The sequence below is a fragment of the Cyprinodon variegatus genome, unplaced genomic scaffold, assembly GCF_000732505.1.
Source record: "Cyprinodon variegatus isolate N-32 unplaced genomic scaffold, C_variegatus-1.0 Scaffold158, whole genome shotgun sequence".
Lineage (NCBI taxonomy): Eukaryota > Metazoa > Chordata > Actinopteri > Cyprinodontiformes > Cyprinodontidae > Cyprinodon > Cyprinodon variegatus.
In genome coordinates, this window is record NW_015150611.1 from 917,246 (window position 1) to 939,732 (window position 22,487).

At 39.5% G+C, this 22,487-nt stretch overlaps 2 protein-coding genes across 2 annotated transcripts; one reads left to right on the forward strand and one right to left on the reverse strand.

The window, feature by feature from the left end:
- Positions 1-2,142: 2,142 nt before the first annotated feature.
- Positions 2,143-9,548, reverse strand: actr5 (ARP5 actin-related protein 5 homolog (yeast)). The gene is made up of 9 exons (XM_015377726.1): positions 9,165-9,548; positions 8,196-8,434; positions 7,895-8,064; positions 7,608-7,825; positions 7,178-7,342; positions 5,271-5,375; positions 4,938-5,077; positions 4,602-4,734; positions 2,143-2,667 (listed from the first exon to the last, which is right to left on the reverse strand). Exons 1-9 carry the CDS (start codon positions 9,546-9,548, stop codon positions 2,350-2,352), a joined length of 1,872 nt encoding a protein of 623 aa, XP_015233212.1. The 3' UTR covers positions 2,143-2,349.
- Positions 9,549-17,611: 8,063 nt separating this feature from the next.
- Positions 17,612-22,053, forward strand: LOC107086645 (vesicular inhibitory amino acid transporter-like). The gene is made up of 2 exons (XM_015377735.1): positions 17,612-18,464; positions 19,928-22,053. Exons 1-2 carry the CDS (start codon positions 18,081-18,083, stop codon positions 21,113-21,115), a joined length of 1,572 nt encoding a protein of 523 aa, XP_015233221.1. The 5' UTR covers positions 17,612-18,080; the 3' UTR covers positions 21,116-22,053.
- The last annotated feature ends 434 nt before the right edge of the window (positions 22,054-22,487 follow it).

Sequence of the window (22,487 nt, forward strand, 5' to 3'; positions counted from 1 at the left end):
TGTCTGTCAGTAATTGATAACAAAGAAAAACTCAGAAGATCGTCAGACTTAAAGCTCACTTATGTGAAAAACACTTTGTCCTCCCAGTCTGCTCAATGAACCAGTGTCTGTGATTCATTTCCAATCCATTTAATTGGATGTGAAGACAAATAAAATCCAATTTGGCTTGTAAGTGACCCTCTTTCAACTTCAGAGATGTTTCATCCCATCCTGTGACATACCACAGCGACCACAGAGGAGTGCTCTGAAAAATAGAGCACAGTTGGTCATATGAGCATTGGTCAGGGATGTTAGTGATTTTTTTTTGGGTGATGCAGAATCAAAAATGTTGGGAATTCGTTTCCCAAATTGCATTGCTGTCTAGCAAGATGATAGGACATTAATGGATCTCATTTGGGTAATTTATGTATTAACACTTTAAAACGTACTCCAAGTTTTTCTGCATTTATTAGGGCCGCACACTTATTTCCATTCCAGTGGAAGACATTGTTATAATTAAAAAGAAAATTTGCTGGTATATATATATATATATATATATATATATATATATATATATATATATATATATATATATATATATATATATACAGTAAATTACAAATTAATTTTTTTTTTTTTTACAAATCTTTCAAATTGCAGCAAAATGATACATAAAATACATTGCATGTTGTGGTTGCATTAGAGCAAAATGTAGAAAACTGGAAGGTGTGTTTGCCCACCATGCTAAGGGTCAGATGTATGCATACACTCTGCATGTTGGGAATTAACTCTGCAAAGATAACCGGGTTTCCCATAAGAAACAAGACCTTATGGCTTTTAAAAGAAAAGCTCAGTGGTTTCTGTCTCACCATTTAACTTTGCCTCTCCTCTCCTGCACAGGTCTGTATGACATTAATTCATCCCTATCTGCTGCTCCTGCTGACCTACAACCCTACAGCTCACAAACAAATCCTCCTAATTGGACACTGGCCAACTCGGTGGCAGCAGCCTTGTTTGGAAACACAAGCCCCAGTCAGGGCAGTATTCCCTCTGCACTGTGTGTTCTGGAAACACATAATGATGATGGTGATTGGTGCTAGCAGGGAATATGCTGTTTAACAGGGCAACATTCTGCACCTTGCCATCCCTTAGACAGGTGAAAATAAACATGCAGAACACTGTGAAACAAAAGGATAATTTTGTAGAGATGCGATTCACTTAAGTTTAAAATGTGTCTCCTTTTAATCTCTATGCAGTAATATTCAAAGAATCATGTAGAAGTCACAGGCATGCTGCAGCTCCTATTATCAGACCCTGCTGTGGGAATGGGGGCCTCTCTAAAGCGTGTGTGTTTGACTGCCACAATGCTACATGAGGAGAAGCAGAACAGGCTGAGTGCTGGTCTTAACCTTGGTCCCTGACACAGTTTTCCACATAATGCAATTAAACCCCATCAGGCCGGCTGCATGATCCCCAAGGAACAATGAAATCCATGCATCTGCTAGACGGCTTTACGATCCAGTCAGTCAGATATAAACTGTTTCTCTTTGACGTCAGTGGTGATGTTAAACCAAAAACTAAAATCAACATTTTCACTCTTGCATATTAGACTGAAAGCTTGTTTATCTGTAGTTTTATAGAGCAGGCAGTTTCCATCAGTTTTGTGTTGTCTTTCGCCATCTAGTGATGACAAGTATTAACTGCAACATATTATTTCTTTATTCCATATAAAAGGGTTGGTTCTCCTTGATAACAGTGACATGATGAATGGACCGATGGTTTTAAGAGGGGAAAAGAAACTCAAGCTCTGACTTACAGGTTCAGAAAATGCTATGTTTTTTTTAAAATAGCAAAAATAAATAATCTGAATTCAATTTGAGATCATTCAGACAAACAAGAGTAAGCAAAGGCAGTGTGTCTGGTTTATAGGATTATTATAATTTGTGGTTTATATGCTTGCTGCTCCTCTGTAGTCAGTCTGCTGGCTCTATGGCTGCAGAATGTATTGTATTGATCATCAAAATATATTCTCCTAAAAGCAAAGACTGTATAATTGTGTTTCATTCCTAAAAAATAATCTATGTTCTTATATAACATTAAACAGATTGTATAATAATTAATGTAAAGTTTAAAAAAAACGGGCTTAAAGGTAAAAGAGACTCAACTTTATTTAAAAAAAATATCTGTATCAACAGGATCTTACAAAACAATGTATTTTTATTTACAAAAACAGAAAAAAATGTTTTCACAAGACCTCAAAATGTGGTCACCTATCAATATGAAAGGTTTTGACCAGAATTCCTACAGACGTGGATGAATTTACATCCTGAGGAGGAAAGTCTCACTTCAGTCCTGAATAACCTCAGTATTTCAAGAGGCGACCATGGTGATGTCAACAGCATCTGTGGATGAGGATGGAGCAGATGTGACTGTTGCTACAGCTGCAGATGCTCCTGTCGGCGTCTGAGAAGCCAAAGGCGGCTCGGTGGGACGAGCAGGTACCGGTTTGGCGATCTTCAGGGGAACGAAGACATTAGAGGCGCAGTGTTCGCTCAGATATTCACCGCCTTTCTCTTCGTAGTCCTGCCTGCTGATCCATCCTTCTGCTCCCGCTGCTGCTGGATGCTCCAACGCCCAGTCCCGTGCTCCGTACCATGCGTCTAAGCTTGGCCGGGTTGCCATGGTTACCTGGGAAAAAAATTAGGTTTTCCCTTAGTAGAGCAAAAGGTTATCTCCACCCAAAAAAAAAATCTATATATTTGGTTGTTCCAGTAAAATTCTGTAAAGATCCAGAGGCTGTTAGAGAACATTAGAGATTAACAGCATCAGGAAAAGGAAGCAGATCGGTCAGAGAGAAAAACTTTAGAGAAATTTAAAGCAGGACTTGGTAACAAGAGCCTTAAACATCTAACAAACATTACTTTAAGACAGCAAACCTACAGAAACAACAGAGAAACAGTGAATATTTGGAAGCATCAGAGACCCACAGCTTAGAGAGGAATATATCACCACAACTATTGGTTAAATAGCTGCATGGAGAAAATGACTGTTGCAATGCTGACATGTTAGGAAATTAGTCACCAGAAAGGTAGACTGAAGTAGCTGAAATGTTAACTTTGAGCTACAGGCAATTTTTTTTTAGCAAAGCATAAAAAAAGCTGGTCAGACTGATTAAGAAGGTGGATTGAGCTAAATAGAGAAGAGCGCTGTAAGAAAACCTGTTAGAGGCTGACAAAGATTTACCACTGTTTAAGGATCACCCTCCAACCGGACATGAGCTCTAAACATGCCTCAAGAGATAATATTGTCAAAATAATTCACACCCACTTTGACTCAAGCAACATCCCTTTTTTCTACAGCGTTCAGTATAGCATTGATCCAACTCTGCGTAGCTTCAACTCTTCTAGGAAGGCTGTCCTTAAGGTTTATGAGCCTATTTATGGGAATCTTTGATCATTCTTAAAAAAATGCATTTTTGAGGTGATAGACTGATGTTAGGTGGGAAGGCCTGGCTCTCAGTATCTGCTCTAATTCAACCTAAAAGGAGTTCTGTTGGGTTGAGGTAAGGACCCTGCAGCCTCAAGGTCTCTATGGATCTTGTGCAGGTTCATGTTGGCAGAAAAAGGGGCCATCTCCAAATTGTTCCACTCATTTGGGAGCATAGGATTGTCGGAAATCTCGTTCATTTAACTGGAACTGAAAGGCCAGGCCATAATCCATAAGAACATCCCCACAGCATTATCCCCCCTGCACCAAACTTTACACTTAATATTATACAGTCAGAACAGTAGCATTCTCCTGTCCGAGTGCCTAGGTGTTTGATTTCATACACTCATGAACATGGGAGAGAAAGGAAAACTCCATTCTAAATATTTGGATAGATAAGTATATTATTTGGGCTATTTAGTTCCCAAAGGTAAGGTTGAGATCAAAGCATATTGATCAGTTAGTTTCACCCAATCCCAATTAAAATCAAACCTTATTAAGAATATCTGATCACACATTAAGATTAATGCTCAATAAGTCCCCTGAATCTGGTCTCATTGCACTTGAACTATTTTAAAATGAAAAAAAAAAGAAACTTTTAGTCTCAAAATGTGTAAATCTAGTAGTTATACTCTAAAAAGCTCACAGCTATAAACGCAAAAACATAGAAAGACCTACCAAAGGTCAACCTATGACTCATATAGAGCCTGAGATACTGAGAGTAGCATGGATATATCCATTTGGAATAAATAACATATCTTTGAAATGGGTTAAATTGTGATTTTCACGAATCTCACTGTGTTTTGCGAAGACAAAAAACACACATCACTCCAGAACAATGAACAGGAAGGCAAACAACAAACCATTTTTTGTGACAACTTATGTTATGTTTCTCTGACTTTAAAGACATAACATGTAAAAATGTAAAAATGCAGAAAAGAATCAGATCTTTATAAACATTTCACAACCCATTAAAATCCCTTTTAGGCAGTTAAACGTGTAAAAAGTTAAACAATTAACTGTTAATAGTATTTTTCTCCCCTTTTTCTATTGAGAACAGTTTTGTTGTTAAGATCAGCTTTATTTCAACTCGTTTCTTTATTTTTACAGAAAATGTTAAGTGATGTTTGTGTTACCTTGAAATGTGACTGGAAGGGCCTGAGTGCCAGCAGCTCCCTCTCCACCCTCTCCTTCATGCCAGGGTACTGCATGTTCCCACCAGTCAGAAACACATTGCTCACCATCGCCTCCTGCTGCTCAGGCGTGTACCTTTTTGTGGTACAGAGGAAATAAAAAAAACGTTAAAGTTAGATGAGATCTAAGAGAATTGTAGGACTTTTTAGTACAATGTGTTACCAATATAACTGTGGAAACATTTATCAAATAAATATACAAATTCATCAGCTGGCGTCAGCCTATTTAGCCTACAGTGGACTCATGCTACTGGTTTTTTTGTTGTTGTTTTTCTTTACCTCGCCAGGACATATTGCAGTGTCTCCATCAGTCCCATCTGATCCTCTCCAATCAGAGAAGGCTGGAACAGAATCTCAGGACAGCGCAGCCGCTCCGTCCCCACAAAAAGCTGGTGGTACTCCGCCATGTTGAAGGCAGGCTAGAAAAGAGTTCATTCAAGTTTATCCTTCAGGTTCGGTCTAAATATATTTTTTAAAGCAAAGATCTGCTCAAAAACTAAAAAAAAAGAAATTGACCAAATGTCTATTTGCAGATCTTTATCCCCACTGCCACAGTCATTGTGCCGTTAATGAGCCTCAGCATATTTACGAGAGGATTCCCAGTGCCACTACCTGAACAACACTGGCAGATTTTTCTGACAGTGGATCCTCTGGGAAGTCTGAATCCATCTGTCCCACTCCGTCTCCTTCCTCCATGTGCTGCTCTAACTCCGACACCTGGCAGGGAGCGAGAGAACAGCCTCAGGCAACAAGTCGGCCACAGATAGTCCAACCAAACACATCCTGCACATTCATTAGGAATCTTAACAAAATAAAAATGGCTGAAGCATCCACATTTTCAGCATTCAGTGCAATCTGATTGCCACAATCCATTCTTAATCAAACCGGTGTTTCTATATTTACACTTGGAGTTAATATAGAAACACTGCTCAGTATACAGTACTGTACTTTGATATTTAGCTAAAGCAAAAAAGTACCTATACTATTACAGATTTCTTCTGTCAAACTTAAATGTTCAAGTTCATAAAAAAGTCTAACAAAACCCGAGTAATATAGAATTACGTTTTAAAATTCTACTTTTACTTATTGAGGAAGGAAAGTCATGTAAATTAACCTTTTAACGTTCATTGAAAAAAATATTTCCTAACTCAAACCTTATAATTTGTTATCCAGTGCTTATAACTACTTTATAGACAGCCTGCCAGGTATTGGCATATGTCCCAAAGTAAAATAAAAAAAAAAGGCTGTTTTTGGGGCATCTTTAAAAAGAATCACAGCCTTATTCTATGTATTGTTCATAACTGAACAACCTTGCCGACCGTCCTCTTCTAAGTCATCTTAGAAGTTTTCTAATTTGTTTAAGCCAAGAGTCTGTGCCGTCCATCTATCTGTGTTTTATCTAGACCCTGATGAGTGGGCCGGTGCCCGAACATGACGCAACAGGAAGGGTCCATCTTGTTGCAAAACAGTTTATAATCATGAAATTCTACAAAATAAATGTAAGTTGAAGCATGAGAGGCTCTTTTCCTTGGACCTAGGAAGCCAGAGCCAAACTTTTGAACAGCAGCCAAACGTTGTAACCCTCCTCTGCTCTAATCTCAGCATAGTCAGACGAGTTCAAAGCAACATCCAAACGCAGAGTTGTCTTTAAGCCTGCCGGACGGAACCTCCAGACAACACATGGCTGTGGAGTCTGATGTACGGTGGACTTTTTAGGACAGCTCTAAGGGGGAAAAAAGCAATGAGTTCTCATGTCTTTGGAATTGGTGGAGCTCTTTGTTTAAATTCAGTGAAGTTTTGATCAATTGAGCAGATGTAACAAAGCTACTTACCTGCCTAAAAAACATCCTTCCTTTCATCTCTCTTGGTTCATTGCAGGTTAAAGTGGATTTCTCAGACTATAATATATTATGCTTACTATGACCCAAAAAAAATGTGTTATGTGCGTCAGTAAACTCACATCTGCTCTGCTGAATTAAGAAAAGAGCTCCGTAATTTCCAAGGACTTGAGAGCTCACAGAAGTTTTCCCTAAGACTTGATCACTAATTTCCTGATACCTGAAAGTATCAGATACCAAGGTTAAGGATGTCCTAAAATGTAAACCGTATCGATTGTGGTGTGCTTAATACCAAGGCATCTAAACCTTTGAATATGTAAAGCTGCTGGGAGATGAGCTTATCCATGCACTGTTCTTCATCTAATCTAAGTTTTTAGGAGTTTTAAGAAGAAGCCCTTCTTTGAAATATGCTTCCAGATGCAGTCTGCGAGCCTAGATGATGAAAAGGATCAGAATTTAATGATGAAGGACAAAAGAATCCTGAGCAGAAAATCAATACGTCACACCATAATCACAATACAAATTTCATCTATAGTTCAAACCTAAGCTCAAATCTAAAGCGTATAAAAGTGGTGAGTTCTGGTTAAATAAACCGAAGTGAGTTAGAAAATAAGATTCAAATAAGCAGAACATAAACACAGATTCCTTTCGCCATCAATAGTTAAGCAGCAGAACCCGTACCTCCATCTTCCCATCTGCTCCGTCGCTCTGCAGCAGCTTCAGCCTCCCCTGCTCCACCGCCAGCTGCAGCTTGTTGATGTAGGACTGCAGCTCTTCGGCTGAATCCATGTTGAGCTCCATCAGGCTTTTGTGAAACTGATCCAATAAGCCATCCTCCAACAGCTCCTGTACGCACACGACTCTATGAGCACCATGTTGCATAATAACTCAACACTGTCTGCTTTCAGAAGTGCAGTATCTTTTGTTTTTTAGTTTCAGATGCAGCTCTGTAATCATAGTGTACCTTAGAGATGTTTACATTTAATGCTTTAGATTAAAGAAAGGAATCATAGAGCAGCAGATTTGTGCAACTGGTCAATAACACAAGTTTAAGTGTTTGGGTTTATGTTGGAATACTTTAAGAAAATGATAGATTTAAAGTCTCACTTACTTGAACAGCCAAAAGTCTGTCCAGCCTCTCTTGATCCTGCTGCAGCTTCTCTTCCCGCCGCCGAGAGTTGATCTCCTGAAGTCTTCGCAGCTGCTGAGCGCGCCTCTCTTGCCGCTCCTCCACACTTACAGAGCCCCCGGGCACCTTCCCAGAGAAGGGGAGCTGCATACGGTGAACTTCCCGCTCATAAAACTCTGGGCAACGCCACTTTTCCAGCTCTGTAGGAAAAAGAATTATAAAAAAGAATAATAAAAAAAAGGCTGCAAGTATGCTCATTAGTTTCCTACCTTCATGATAATCTACGGCGGTGTAGCTGTGCTCATGCAGCAGCTCCTCCATGCGGCTGAGAGTGATGGCAGCGAGGTGACCAGGATATTTCAGCTGCAGGAGGCGCTGCAGGTAGGAGGCTGCCTGACTCCCAGCCACATTCACACGCTTACAGTTCACAGCGTCAAACCTGAAGTAGAAAAAAAACACATCCAGTGAAACAGGTGCAACTACAGCGAGGAGAGTGAAACTTAACATGGGCAATGATGTGAAAAGAACAAAAAAAAAAGGAATGGGGTTCCTGCGACTGAAGAGGCTCACCTGCCGTGGATGACAGGCAGGATGTGAGAGCAGTGGTACCCAGAGGACAGAATGATGCCGCTGTGTGGCGGCTGCAGGTTTCTCTGGTTGTTGTTGTGGTAGAAACTGTACAGACCGTCCACACCATAAGAAACAAAGGGGACGCGGTAGCATTCAAAGAGGAGCTCAGACATCATCTGGCGGCAGTGCAGCGGGTTGCAGGGTGCCTCTGTCATCAGGATGGGGTGCTCCACACAGCCCTAGATATGAATAAGGTCAGAGCATTTATTACCTGGGCTTATTTTTCCAGTTTATACTGATATAATGCAAAGGCAGAGACAAAACCCACAGAACATTTTGATATAAGTAATGCTACAATCGCTCAGGAGTGGCATCAACAGAAAAAGTTTAAAGTTGAAGCCTACAGACATAGTCACTCCTCATTTAAAAAATGAGAAAGAAATGCATACAGAAATGTAGAAATTGGATAAAAAGATAAAGGAATACATAAAATAGTTAATAAACAGATAATGAATTGATGAATAAAACATTAACAAACACTCAAATAAATTAATAAATAAGGAAATGTTTCAATAAAGTGTCCATTTAATCATAGTTATTCAGCATTAATTTATTTCCACTTTTAATCTTAATGATGTCAGTTTTGGTCCTCCATACAGATGAGTGTAACTTTTATTAGCCCTACTTCAGGATGGATCCTGCTGTCTTTTTGCCTGTAGTTTTGAAGTTTAAGCTCTTCAGTTAGACTCTGGGAATTCATCAAGTTCCTTTTTTCACAGGAGAAAACATTGGAGGGACTAATATTCTCTTAATTTCTATTTGAGTTATCCATAATATCGTTGAGAAATAAAATAAAAACATAAAACAGTAAAGAGTAAAAATATGTAAACACCAAGGTAAAGTAGGTCACTAGTATATGGATAGGGATCTTGATTCCTATCCATGGATTTCATCCTGTATCTCACTGACCTCCGAGCTGAGCCCCAGATGAGTGAACACATAGTCCAAGATGAGCTCCTGGATCTCGAAGTTCACCACCACGTTTCTGTCGAACTGGCTCTTGAGCAGCCACCGCAGCGGCTCAAGGTTCGGGATGTCGTTTCCGATCTGGGTCTCGCTGCGGGCGGCCCCTCTGCTGCGAGCCGCCACAGACCTAAAGAGAAGCTGCGGAGAGTCCAGACCTGAAGCCGAAGACGCCCAGCCGGCCCGAGTCTGAAAGGAGCCGTTATCGATGACTATAGGAGAGGCTGCGGGGGTCAGGCAGTGGGCCGGCAGCTCAAAGATCGGATCCGGGGAGGTTTTAGAGTCCTGGAAAGAGAAGATCTGACACACCGGCGGGTCTTTGGAAGCCATGTTTGAAATGCGTCACTACAAAATACGGCCGGGTGAAAACTTCTTCATGTACACTAATTGTTCCTACTTTGTTAAGAACAGTTCCTTCTACATCGGTATAAACATTTCAGATTAGGAGACTAATGTGCGAGGATTACCGTAATTTAGTTGTTCTCAATTTTTTTTTAAATACGTTACTTCTTTATTTAAATGATTGAATTCAAAAGAAAATATTTGTTGTTTTTGTTGTCTGTTTTTTTCTATACTAAAACATAAAATGAAAATATTAAAATAAGATCAAACATAGTGATCCTCTAACGACCTGCTGAACTCTAAACTACCTAAACACAGATTTATACTTTTAGAATTAGAACTTATTAGAATACTAAATTAAGCAAATAGAAGCAAAAAATATAAAATCATAAATGATTAAAAGTAAAATAAAAACATACAACGAATTTTTACTGTGTAATAATACAGAAATAATCAATTTACATGAATATTTTCTATCCATTTGGATGACCGAACCCACCCACAATAGGATTTGTCATAACCACAATATAAAAGATTCTAGAATCATCCAAATGCTGAATACAAGTTTCTTAAATGTACATTTAGTGTGTACATCTCTGCACTAGAAAGTTTATGATTCATTTACATTTAAATCAAAATCAATTAGTTTTTTTAACATGTCCAAGACTCATTACACTTAAATATTTCCTGAAGAGGAAAAATATTTCACTATGCATATGTTTTGCCTTCTGTTTTTGACATATTTCTCCTTACCTTCAGCAGGAAATCTCTTTTTTTATGTAGATGGGTGAGAGGAAACAATGTTTTAAAAAAATAACCTCAACCTTGTTTTATTTACCAAATGAAACCTTATTCATGTGCAGTAGTCTAATTGTAGAAAAAAAAAAAAAAAGAAGAAGGGGTGGAATTTTTTATTTATTTATTTATTTTGAAGCATACACAGTCTAATGAATATAGTCTATCAACCTAAAGCACTATGCATGGTATGGGCATTGACCTTGACCAAGGCATCTTTCAGTAGAACTGAAGTCAGTCCCAGGACTGGCATGGCTATCACTGCCCCTACATAGTTAGGGATAAATTCCAGGGCTCAGCTTTATAGTCATGATAGGGCACTTCTTGCATTTGATTCACTTTGCTCAGGCTACTGGGAAGCCAACAGCCCACCAAATGTTGAAAGGGCAATATCATTGCCATTATGGTTAATATATAATAGAAATTTTACACATTCACAAATAAAATATCACAGAGGATGGTATGGGGGGATGGTCATTAAAGTAGGAGGATGATGTTTAAGATTTTTTTAAGAAGGGGGTTGCCATCCCCTGTCATCCCCCTCGACTGAAGTACTGTTTATCTGCCTAATCCCTTGCAGAAATTCCAACCTTTAATAGTTCTGTTTAGAGGAAAAATTGCTGGTCCAGCTATAAATGACTGTTTTGCTTTGTTTTATTTATGCTCTTTAAAACTGCAACAAAGTTTCTTGCAGCCTCTAATTACAAATTATTAGCATTTTCCACAGTGCATGAATTTTGTAAGACAGGGCCTTATGTCAATGTCAGGAATAAACTAGATGCTAACATGCCAACCTTATGTTTGAAAGGCATACCAGGAAAGAGCATTTCTGTCCAAATATAACTTTATGGAGTTTGATCATTTGTAAAGTCCACAGTCCTGCCTCTCGCCCATAAACTGCTGGAGATGGACATGGACCTCGCCGCGATCCTGAGGGAAAAAGTGGGAGAAAATGGAGGGTTGAATGAATGTATGCACGGATGGGTGGAAGAATGGATTATTGATATTAAGGATTTTCTGCGCTGTAATCTCAAACTTATCTAACTTTAAAAGAGGGAACCAAGAAGGACTGTGGATCAAGAGGCATGCGTATATTAACAGAAGAGGTTGGCAGTGATTAAAATTTTTTTTACAAATTCACATCTTTTTAGGTTTTGTTTGTTTGTTTGTTTTTGCATGTAATACACGTATGGGAACTGTAAGTCTAGATTTTACCACCAGAGGTCGTACCACACTGATCTGAATTAGACTTGCTTTTAGTACCGTAATACCTAAGCAAGCATGCTTCTGAAGGGAAGAGAGCATTTCATACAGGGACTCATAATCCAGTAAAACATATGTACATCTTCAGAAAATGTGCACTTGTATTTACTCAATATAATTTTCTTTAGTTTTTTATTTTACCAGTGTTAACGGAAATAACTGAAGTAAATATTTGTAGGGCTCTAATAGTTGAGGACTGTGTTAAGACTTTTCAGCAATTATAGGAAGCATTTGGGTCTTTTCTACAAACAAATACTAAAGCAACAGTGCTGTAGACTCTTTGACACATTTCAAGCCTGGTTGTTTAAAAATCTGAAGTTCCTGATTTGTTCCAAAGTATATTTTATTATTAGAAAACAACAAATACAATTATATGCAATGTTTTTAAATAGATAAAATATCCAGAACTTTAACTATTATTAACACAAATTTTCCTTTTGAAACCCTTTTTATTTTTGCATTCTGTCTGTCTAATTGAGCTGAAGCATTAAATCTTTCTCGAGAAATTGCTGCACTTTCCACTGGTTGAAATTCCACATATTTTCTTGGTTCCATTTATCTTAAAACCTTTTTAAAAACATTGTATCATCTAGAGCTGTATTTTCATTTGAATGTAATGATTATAAGATAATCAGGTGAGAAATGGGGGCTTAACCATTGGTTTATTTCCTGGATAGCCCAGATATTTGGAGGAAAGCTGTAAAGTGGGAGGGAAAGGGTGCATGACTGTCGTGTGTGTGATGGTGTATGTATGTCATGGGTGTGTATTGGCTGTGGTTACAGTATGAGGCATGATGTGTCACTGCAACCCCTGCACAGTTCACTGCTCAGGCACAATGCTCTAAGTGACTGCGTCCTCCTTCTCCTGATGCTAATAAGCAGATCTGGGTCACCTCACCCTCTCAAGATACATGCACATAGATACACACACACTAACAAGTGTAGCCTTACCATCCGTGCACACAGATATAAACTGAATTAAGACACCCTGTCTACTTTCTATTTAAACAGACATACACACACACAGTGGCTCCTGGGGGGCTGGATGTGACATGGTGCTGCTGTCTGCATTCAGCGCTCAAGGCTCTCTGCGTGTTGTGCTTGTCATCCAGCAGTGGTGATGGAGCAAGAGGGAACAAACAGCCTACAAGCACTGGGGGATTGCCACGCGTGATGCCAGGCAGCCTCCATTTTGTGGAGCACACTGCTGGTTATCTCTCTCACAAGGAGGAGGAGACACACGCGCCTATTTTTGATGACACGACACTTATCATCTATTCATCGCCTTAAATTATTCTGTCCATTCTCACTATGTTTTATTGCTTTGACTGTACTTAATTCTCACCCCTCAATAAACTATCACCCCCCCCCCTCCAAAAAAGGGAAACAGGCATTGTTTTTTTTCTTTTTTACACTTTTGTGAGAGAACGTTTCAAATATACATCAACAAAATGTATACACCATATTTGTGAAACAGATGAGCAATCATGTTAAAACTCTGTAACATTTGACACGCTGTCTTAATCAGCCCCCTACAGGGATATGTTTTTAGTCTCAATGATATATATTATTGTTCCTTTTCACCAATCTGCCCAACACTTATTGCATATTATTGGGGGTTTAGTTCAATAACCCATAAAAAAACATCTGTTACATTCACTGATGAAAACAATTAATATAATCAAAATATCCGACTGAGTAAATGATTACATTGAAGTCAACCAACAGCAAATTAACTTCTACAGACAACAATCAAAAGGGTTATTATCTGAAGCAGTGGATACATTTCTCCCTATTTGGAGCTTAGAGGATAAGTCAAATAAAATTCAACCATGAACCCCCACCCCCCGTTCTCCAGAGCAGTGACAGGCTTATCTTTGTTCTGTTTATGTGCATCACTATGACAGTAGGTGAATGAAAACAGGAAGAGGAAGTAAAGAACAGGTTTTTTCACTTCTTTGCAAACTAAAGATAATCTGCGATCCTAACACGTGTTTTCATTTGAAACCCACTTCTACTTCGTGCTGCAGAAATATGTAACACACAAGAAAATAGACGAAGCTGACAGATTTTTTTTTTTTATTCCATACTTGAGTGGAATATCTGACATATTTCATGTCATATCAAAAGATATAAAAAAGAAACACTCAAAAAGAAACTTTTCAAGGGGATAATATGTGTTAAGAGGGGGAAAACATGTTCATGTCAGCTGATAAGATGCTGCTCTACAACAAAGATCAAGGGTTCAGTTGCACTTGATACAGATTGTTCACATCTGACCTTACTTTCAGATTAGATTAAGGTCAGTGTACTATTCTAGAACGATTAGGCAAACAGTCATTAAAGCCAGAGCCTTCGATCTACAAGAAGCTGATATCAGAAGCTACCATGTATAAGAGTATTTGAATCTGAACAAAAACATGAAAAATTTGCAGCTTTTAAGGCAGATGTGCTTTATGCCTTTTTGCAAACCAACAAATAAGCAGCAAACTCCATCTGGTTGTTCCTTCTTTCTGTACATAGAAACGGTTACAAATACCAATTCATCCAAACATAGATTGTCTATCAGCTCTGCTCTGGCCAGTTCCCAATCGTGAAGAGCAACAAATCACAGCTAATCACCACGTTTGTTTACCTGTTCTGATCTATGTATTCATGCAATGATTGGAATGATGTAAACTGAAAATAAAAACATGAAAACATATCTATTTTTGTTTTAATAGATTAATCTTCTATTGAATTTATCTAACCTGTGAATATATTTTAAAAACTCAGTTCTTTTTGTTTACTAATATTTTCTGCAGTGTATTACTTACCGGTATTTGGATTTTGGATTATTTTCCTTACACGTTTCAGTCCACAGCTTATCTTAAATTATGACAATGTGTGAGTAAAAAAAGCAATATATAAAAATCATGTCTTCTTAGACATTTTTTTAGAGAGGGGAAAGAATCTAGTCTCAGGCTAAGAAGCTGAGAGTTTTTCGCCCCTCATTTAGATTAACGAATAAATGGCCTTTACCAATATTAACTTTATAATCATTGTATTTTTTTTTTTTTTACAAAGAAAAGCTTTTAATTTTGTTTTTTGTGTGTAGATAACCAATAAGCACATTTTTTAAAGCTGTGATGTCTTGCCCCGCACCTAACTGGAAGCTTTAATTTCCTTCTGCATCATTTTAAGGTATCTCTCTCTTTTTTTTTTTTTTTTTTTGTTCTCTACATACAGGGCTAATGATTACTGAATTTGTATAAAATGATGCAATGTTTATAATCTTAACATCTATTTTCATTTGGGTGTAATCAGGAAACCCTGATGTTTATGTGCAGCCAGATATCAGTTATTACATTTTCCATGCACAAAAAGCAGATATGTAATGGCAACAAAAACAACTTTAGCCCAAGGGTCCACCTTCTCCTAAATCCACCCTTTCTCATTGCTCTACTTTTTTATTCAATGTATTGTTAAAATAAACCTCTTCCTCTTAAGTTTTTTTTTTATCTTAGTTGGGGTTTTTTTTAACCCTTCCTTTGAGCAGAATGAATCTTAAATTCAACTAAAATACAAAAAATTAGGACTGACTTAAATATTTATTTCTACCTTATTACTTTCACAGAAAGCTTCCTGATGAAAAAAAGACCATGCAGAAATGTGGCCTACTGTGGCAGGGAGCAGGGAAAACTAAGGGCGTGTCTTACAGTCGCGATTTGGAAGGGGGAAAAAATAGAGAAAATATGCGGGGGCGTTTGTGTGTAGTTAAATAATTATCTATCTTTATGTTTTTATGTAGGTAATATTTGCCTTCGCACCAAAGAAGAAAGGGGTAATCCCTCCACCCCCCCAAAAAAGAAAAAAAAAATCTCAACGTTTACACATTCAGTCCAATTACAGTGGCCATGGCAACTATCAGAGATTATAGCTCCCAGTCAGTGTTGCACGGCTGTCAGCTTCTGCACATTATAGACCTACACATACACAACCAAACCTCTGCACGCCTAATACACACACTGAGAGGACTCCTTCTTTTCATGGATTTAATCCTCCTGTTCACCAAACCAATCTTAAAGTTCTTTGTCAAAAAAAAAAAAAAGATAATCTTTGTAGCAGAGCTACATTGTCATTGACTATCAGAGGTACCCTATCGCTATTTAATGCTTTATCATTTTGTAGAATTGTGTGTTTATCTCAGGATTGATTTTCATGTTTTTGTGTGTGTGTGTGTTTTCTTTTTTCCTGCATGCTTGCATTTGTGTGACATTTCCTTGCCCATGCAGCGTGGGCCCGAGGACTCTGCGTGTCATGCAGGGGGGGAGGGAAAAGCGCCTGCAGGATTCTCCCTGGTTCCTCCGCCGTCGCACCCACGTAGCCGTGAACGCATACGCTCCATTCTTCAAACACACTGATGACCCACGCAAACTACCCAAACATGAGCTCAAACAGCAGCTGCCAGAGCAGCCCCAGCCAAGCATGAAAAGATGCGGAACTTTCTCTGTCCTCCAGCCGCCTGCTATATTTAGACCTCTACCCATGGTGTGCTTCTGTCTTGCAGTGTTTCTCCTGCTGCACTGGCTTGCCTTTCACCCCTTTCCAATCTAGGACAAAGATTTACACACAAAAAAATATATATATACACATATTATATATACATATATTATATATACATATGTTTGTATATATATATATATACAAACACGCATATTTTCTCTCTTTCCCCCAAATCACGAGTGTAAGACAAGCCCTTATTTTTTCAGGCTCCCTCCCACAGTAGGCCACATTTCTGCAAGCCAACTGAAAAGACTGGATGACAGTTTTTGCTCAGCCCTGTCACGACAGATTAGGGAGGCAAAGACGAGGTGCTTCCTATTTGCAGGGATTAGAGTGAGGTAGAGGAAAAACAGCGCTATTCCTCCTTGGTCATTTTTTTTTTTCTTTTGGTCTACGCACATTTAGATATATAGGCAAGTCTACAAAGAAAATAAATAAAAAGAAAAAAAAACACAAACTACAAAACTTACGTAAGACCATAACCTATAAGTAATTTCAGGGCGTTAAAAGATTGAGATCTGTTGTATTTATTTATGTATTTTGATGGAGGAGCTGTCCATGGTGCTGTTGGTGCTCCACATCTGCAGAGGCTCATCATGTCAGCAACGAGTTGCATTCTGCCAGCCTGAGGGGTTAACATCTGGACTGTTAAAGAACAGGAATGTAGAGCAGGCTAATAATAATAATTATGCATTGAAATATTTAGAAAATTGTATGATTTTAATCCCTTTACAATCTAAATAGGTCCGATTTGTGTCCATATAGAGCCTATAGAAAATTATCATCGAATGAAATGCAGAGATATAGAGTCTCGAATTTATTTAGTTCACCCCATCTTATTAAAATGAATACAGCCAGGATCCTTTAATGCCTAATGGATTATCTTCCCTGTTCAGTAGCATTTAAAAAGAGAGGCAGCACATTTAGAGTAAAATATGGTTTCTTTGCATTTAGAAAATAGTGTTTTGCACAAAACGTTGTCTATTAGGCATTCACGCGAACAGGGGTTAGGATCTATTAGGCATTCACGCGAACAGGGGTGATAACATTTTCGGCCCTTATGATAGGGTGTCGAGCTGTGAATGCTTCGTTTCACAAATAACTGATTGGTTCCCTTATACTTGGGCAGATCGGGTTAAAGGAGTTAACAGGAATGTTTTTTATTATTCTGACAGCAAAATATATATATTTTTTAAATAGTTTCAGATTATTTCAAGAGATATTTTCCCCTTCTTTGTAATTTACATCTTTAGCCACGAATCATGGTGTTCCTTGGTGACAGCTGGCGCCATTCCTTTAGATCGCAGTATGGCAGCAGGTGAGATGTTTGGTGTTTTTATTCATGCATCATTTCATGGGAGGATTCTGAAGCTCTGCCACGCCTCTAACAGCCCGGATTTTTTTTTTTTTTTTTTAGGTCGTGATCACTCTGTCGTTAAACTCTCGCCGAAGGAATAAGCGTCTCTCTCCTGCCACCCGCGCGGTCCGGGAGCGTGAGGGCTGTGCCACTCTTTGCGGGCACGTGCACGCTCCTCGCGCCCCCCTCTCTCTCTCCCTGGTGCTGATGCTGAGACTACAACATCTCTACAGCACCACTAACTGGATTCTAAACTGAACATTTGCGATTAAATTGGGATTTTAACGACAACTCAGGATCCGTTTTCTTTGTGCTTCATGAAGGAGGGTGTTTTTTTCTTTGTTTGTTTGTTTTCTGGTGGAGTGACATGGCTGGAAAAGCCAAAATAAGCGGATGAGGATTTTCTGTGAAAAGAACAGCAACTGCGACGACATTCCAGAGCCAACAGGCATGGTTTTTAAATAGGAGCAAAAACAATCAATCATTCCACCTGCATGAGCTTTGGGAGGCCTAATCTGACAGGTTTTTTGAAGTGAAGAAAAACAAAATCTTAAATAGAAATGGCTCATTTAATACGACACAAGATCTCCAATAAACTGACCAATGCGGCCCACACGGTGTCTAACAAATCCCAGGCCAAGGTCAGCGGGGTATTCGCCAGGCTGGGCTTCCAGGCCGCCACCGATGAGGAAGGTCTGGGCTTCGCAGAGTGCGACGATCTGGACTATGACTACAGGCAAGGGATGCAGATGGATGTCCTTCGAGGGGAAGAGGAGGAAGGAGGAGACATGGAGGGAGAGGGGGAGCTGGAGGGGGACACCCGCTACCAGAGGGATGGTACCGGCCCGAGGCAGTCCACCCTGAAGAGCGGCGGCTCTCTGGAGGAGGACAAACCAAAAATCACGTCATGGGAAGCTGGATGGAACGTCACCAATGCCATTCAGGTACTTCTAGCACCATGTCCGAATGTGGACATGCCATGTGCTCAGAGCCAGCCCAAGGCACAAGCACAGCGAGCGGCCTGTGGGAGCCCACTTTCCCATCAGTGACACAAAGGGGATCACGCAAAACAAAATATGGGTTGTTTGTATATAGAAAAAATAAATTGATTTAATCAGAGCTCCTTTATGATTAGGCCAGGCGTTTGTTTGCTGTTGTTTAGGAGGGAGGATAGAGCAGCAAAACTTTTAAATTATCATCAAGATAAAAATCAAAATTAATTTAAGACCTTACAAACTGTGGAGGTCTTTTTTATGTTAGTCGTTGTTGAACCAAGCATTATTTATTCCAATGAATATAGGCCTCATGCTGATCAGATAGAAATAAAGCAGCACCATGAACATTTCACATGAGACACTGCAGATTAAAAAGACTAACAACTGCTCTACATTATAAATTATCTTCAAAAATAATTAATATAGTGCTCAATTTTAGTCTTTGCTGGTTGAAAAAAATATCCAGTAATATTAAATGTAGCTAACATGCGCAGAAAATGAAACTATAACCAAAACCAACTTGCATTAGAGCTTTAAGAAAGGTCTTCATTATAAATACCATAATGTATTTCAAATTAAATTGTCTGTAAGCCTTTTAATTTTTTATTCTTCAAGATGTTTTGCAAACCCTTTTTTTCTCCTGTCATTTTTTGATTAAAAAAAGAAGGATTTAAACTGGAAAATTTACACTATATAGTTAATAATAATGATTTTAAGTGACACTGAGAGACCCAATGGCATCCTATTTTGGGGATAAACGCAATCCATATGAGGATGGATATTTTTACCCCCTTATAAAAATTTCTTCAGGGCCACATGCGCTCGCTGCATTTTCTGCATGAGGCCTGCTGCTGAACAAAAGTCACCTTCACATTTTTTCAGTTTTTTAAATATTATCAAACATTAAGTATCCTAAATTAAGATTCGGAATAAGTTGGTGCAAGCAAAATGAAACAATTTATTGGTTTGGATTTTTTTTTTTTTTTTTTTCCCCTAATTAAATGCAGACAATTTCACGGTGCTTTGGTGTCTTGTGAGAGGATGCACCGCTCTGAGGGGCTCCATCCCTTTATTTATTCAAATCTTTTTATCAGCGGAGCTTCAGGCGGGGTCTGGTTGACATCGATTGCCTCAAGGCTCGCTTATCGAGGTTTTAATCAAATTCTAATTACAATCAAATAAATGTTGAAATTTCAACATTTTTAATCTGTTTGCATATTTCAATTTGATGCGGAAATCCACGAGGAAAAGCATCATAGTTTGCATTTTTATTCTGAATCTGATCCGATGAATGTTGTTCTTATATAAGATGGGAGCTGTGTGAGTAAAGCGCTGCATGCCTGCGCTGATCGGCCTGTCACTGCGATCTGGGCCTCGTTTATTATCACTGAGCTGCGCTCCTCTGTCTGCAGGGCATGTTCGTCCTCGGCCTGCCGTACGCCATCCTCCACGGTGGATACCTCGGCCTCTTCCTCATTATCTTCGCCGCGGTGGTGTGCTGCTACACGGGCAAAATCCTCATCGCCTGCCTGTACGAGGAGAACGAGGACGGCATCAAGGTGCGCGTCAGAGACTCCTACGTGGACATCGCCAACGCCTGCTGCGCTCCCCGCTTCCCCGCGCTGGGCGGCCACGTTGTGAACGTGGCCCAGATCATCGAGCTGGTCATGACGTGTATCCTGTACGTGGTGGTCAGCGGGAACCTGATGTACAACAGCTTCCCCAGCTTCCCCGTCTCCCAGAAGGCCTGGTCGGTGCTGGCCACGGCGGCGCTGCTTCCCTGCGCGTTCCTGAAGAACCTCAAGGCGGTCTCCAAGTTCAGCCTGCTGTGCACGCTGGCGCACTTCGTCATCAACATCCTCGTGATCGCCTACTGTCTGTCCAGGGCGCGCGAGTGGGCGTGGGAGAAGGTCAAGTTCTACATCGATGTGAAGAAATTCCCTATATCCATCGGCATCATTGTGTTCAGCTACACATCTCAGATCTTTCTTCCCTCCCTGGAGGGGAACATGCAGAAGCCCAGTGAGTTCCACTGCATGATGGACTGGACCCACATTTCAGCCTGTGTCCTTAAGGGCCTCTTCGCCCTGGTGGCCTACCTAACCTGGGCAGACGCCACCAAAGAGGTCATCACAGATAACCTGCCCTCCACCATCCGGGCTGTGGTCAACCTCTTCCTTGTGGCCAAGGCGCTCCTGTCCTACCCTCTGCCATTCTTTGCAGCTGTAGAAGTTCTGGAGAAGTCAATGTTCCAAGATGGTGGCAGGGCCCTCTTTCCTGACTGCTACGGCCCCGGTGGGCAGCTAAAAACCTGGGGTCTTGGCTTAAGAGTAGGCCTGGTTGTCTTTACCCTGCTAATGGCTGTCTTTGTCCCCCATTTTGCCTTGCTGATGGGTCTAACTGGAAGCTTGACCGGTGCAGGCCTGTGCTTCCTCTTACCGAGCCTCTTCCACCTAAAGCTCCAGTGGAGAAACCTCCTGTGGCACCACGTTTTCTTTGATGTTTCAATTTTTGTTATCGGGGGCATATGTGCCATATCAGGCTTTATCCACTCCATCGAAGGCCTCATAGAGGCCTACAAGTACGACATCCATGACTGAGAGCCTCATTGACCATCTGACATTAAAATGGAGAATAATTTGTGTGAAATGTATATCTTTTTATGTTTGCCTTAGTGATAATGTGCAATAATGAACTCTATCCAACGATTAGGCACAACATTATGACCACTGAGAGGTAATTTAGTGGTAGATGGGATATTTTTGAGTGAACATGAAATGGGTTTAAAATGGGTAAAATGAGTAAGCATAAGTATCTGAGCAAGTTCTGCAAAGGCAAGTGGATCAAAGCTTTCCAAAACTGCAGCTCTTGTGGGGCGTTTCCCACCTTCAGTGGCAGTTTTTCATATCGTCCATACTGATTGTTGCCAGAGGGTTAAACAGATGAGTCCCATGTATATCAGATTGATGAAAAAGGTAAGCTAGTTACTCTAAGTATGTTGGAAACCCAATCAGAACTGGGCCACAGAGCAGTGGAAGAAGGTCGGCTGGTTTGACAAATCTCAATTTCTTTTATATCTGCTGGACAGAAAAGTTTGAAGCCTAGCAATGGGAGACTTTGTACCAGTTTGCATTGGTTCTCACACTCACACTATTTTTTAACAAGTCACTACAGGAAAAGTAAATGTTTAAAAAAAAAATTAACATTGTGCCAAAAATAAAACTGACTCAAAATCCAACATGGCTGCCAAGTGTTTCAAACAGGCAAAATGCTGTGATAATAATTTCTTTATGAACATCCCTGACAGCCTGTGTGTCATTTGATATTATCTGCACATAAAGGACTATTCCACCTTTTTATAACATTTTCCTTTTGGGATTTAATGCCTGTCATGAAGGAACGTAGGATCTTAGCCTGTGTTGGTAATTTCAAGTGGCAAGGCTGGCTATAGAATAGAATAGAATAGAATAGAATAGAATAGAATAGAATAGAATAGAATAGAATAGAATAGAATAGAAAATTCCTTTCTTGTCCCACAATGGGGAAAATCTGCTGTTTACAGCAGCAAAAAGATTATAGAAAAAATGGTCACACAAATATGGACCTTAGAAAAATGTTTAAGAATAACATAATACTGAAGAGTTATAAGATAAACAATAAAATAATCTACTGTTAAGTGTTTTAACAATATAAATCTGTGCACCTGGAGAATAAATAACCAATACAAAGGAGATTTTTACAGTAATGGATATTTGAAAATAGCAGCAACATCAGAGACGTGCAAAATGACAGCCGCATGTTAAATAACTGACTAAGATAGAAAGCGTGCAAAAATCAGCATAACTGTAACAACTTATTGAGTTATTGGGAACATTGGTGGTCATAGTCTTACAGCTGCTGGGAGCAAGGATCTGTGATAACGCTCCCTAGCGCTAACTACGATTAGCAGATTCTACTGGTTTTCTTGAAACC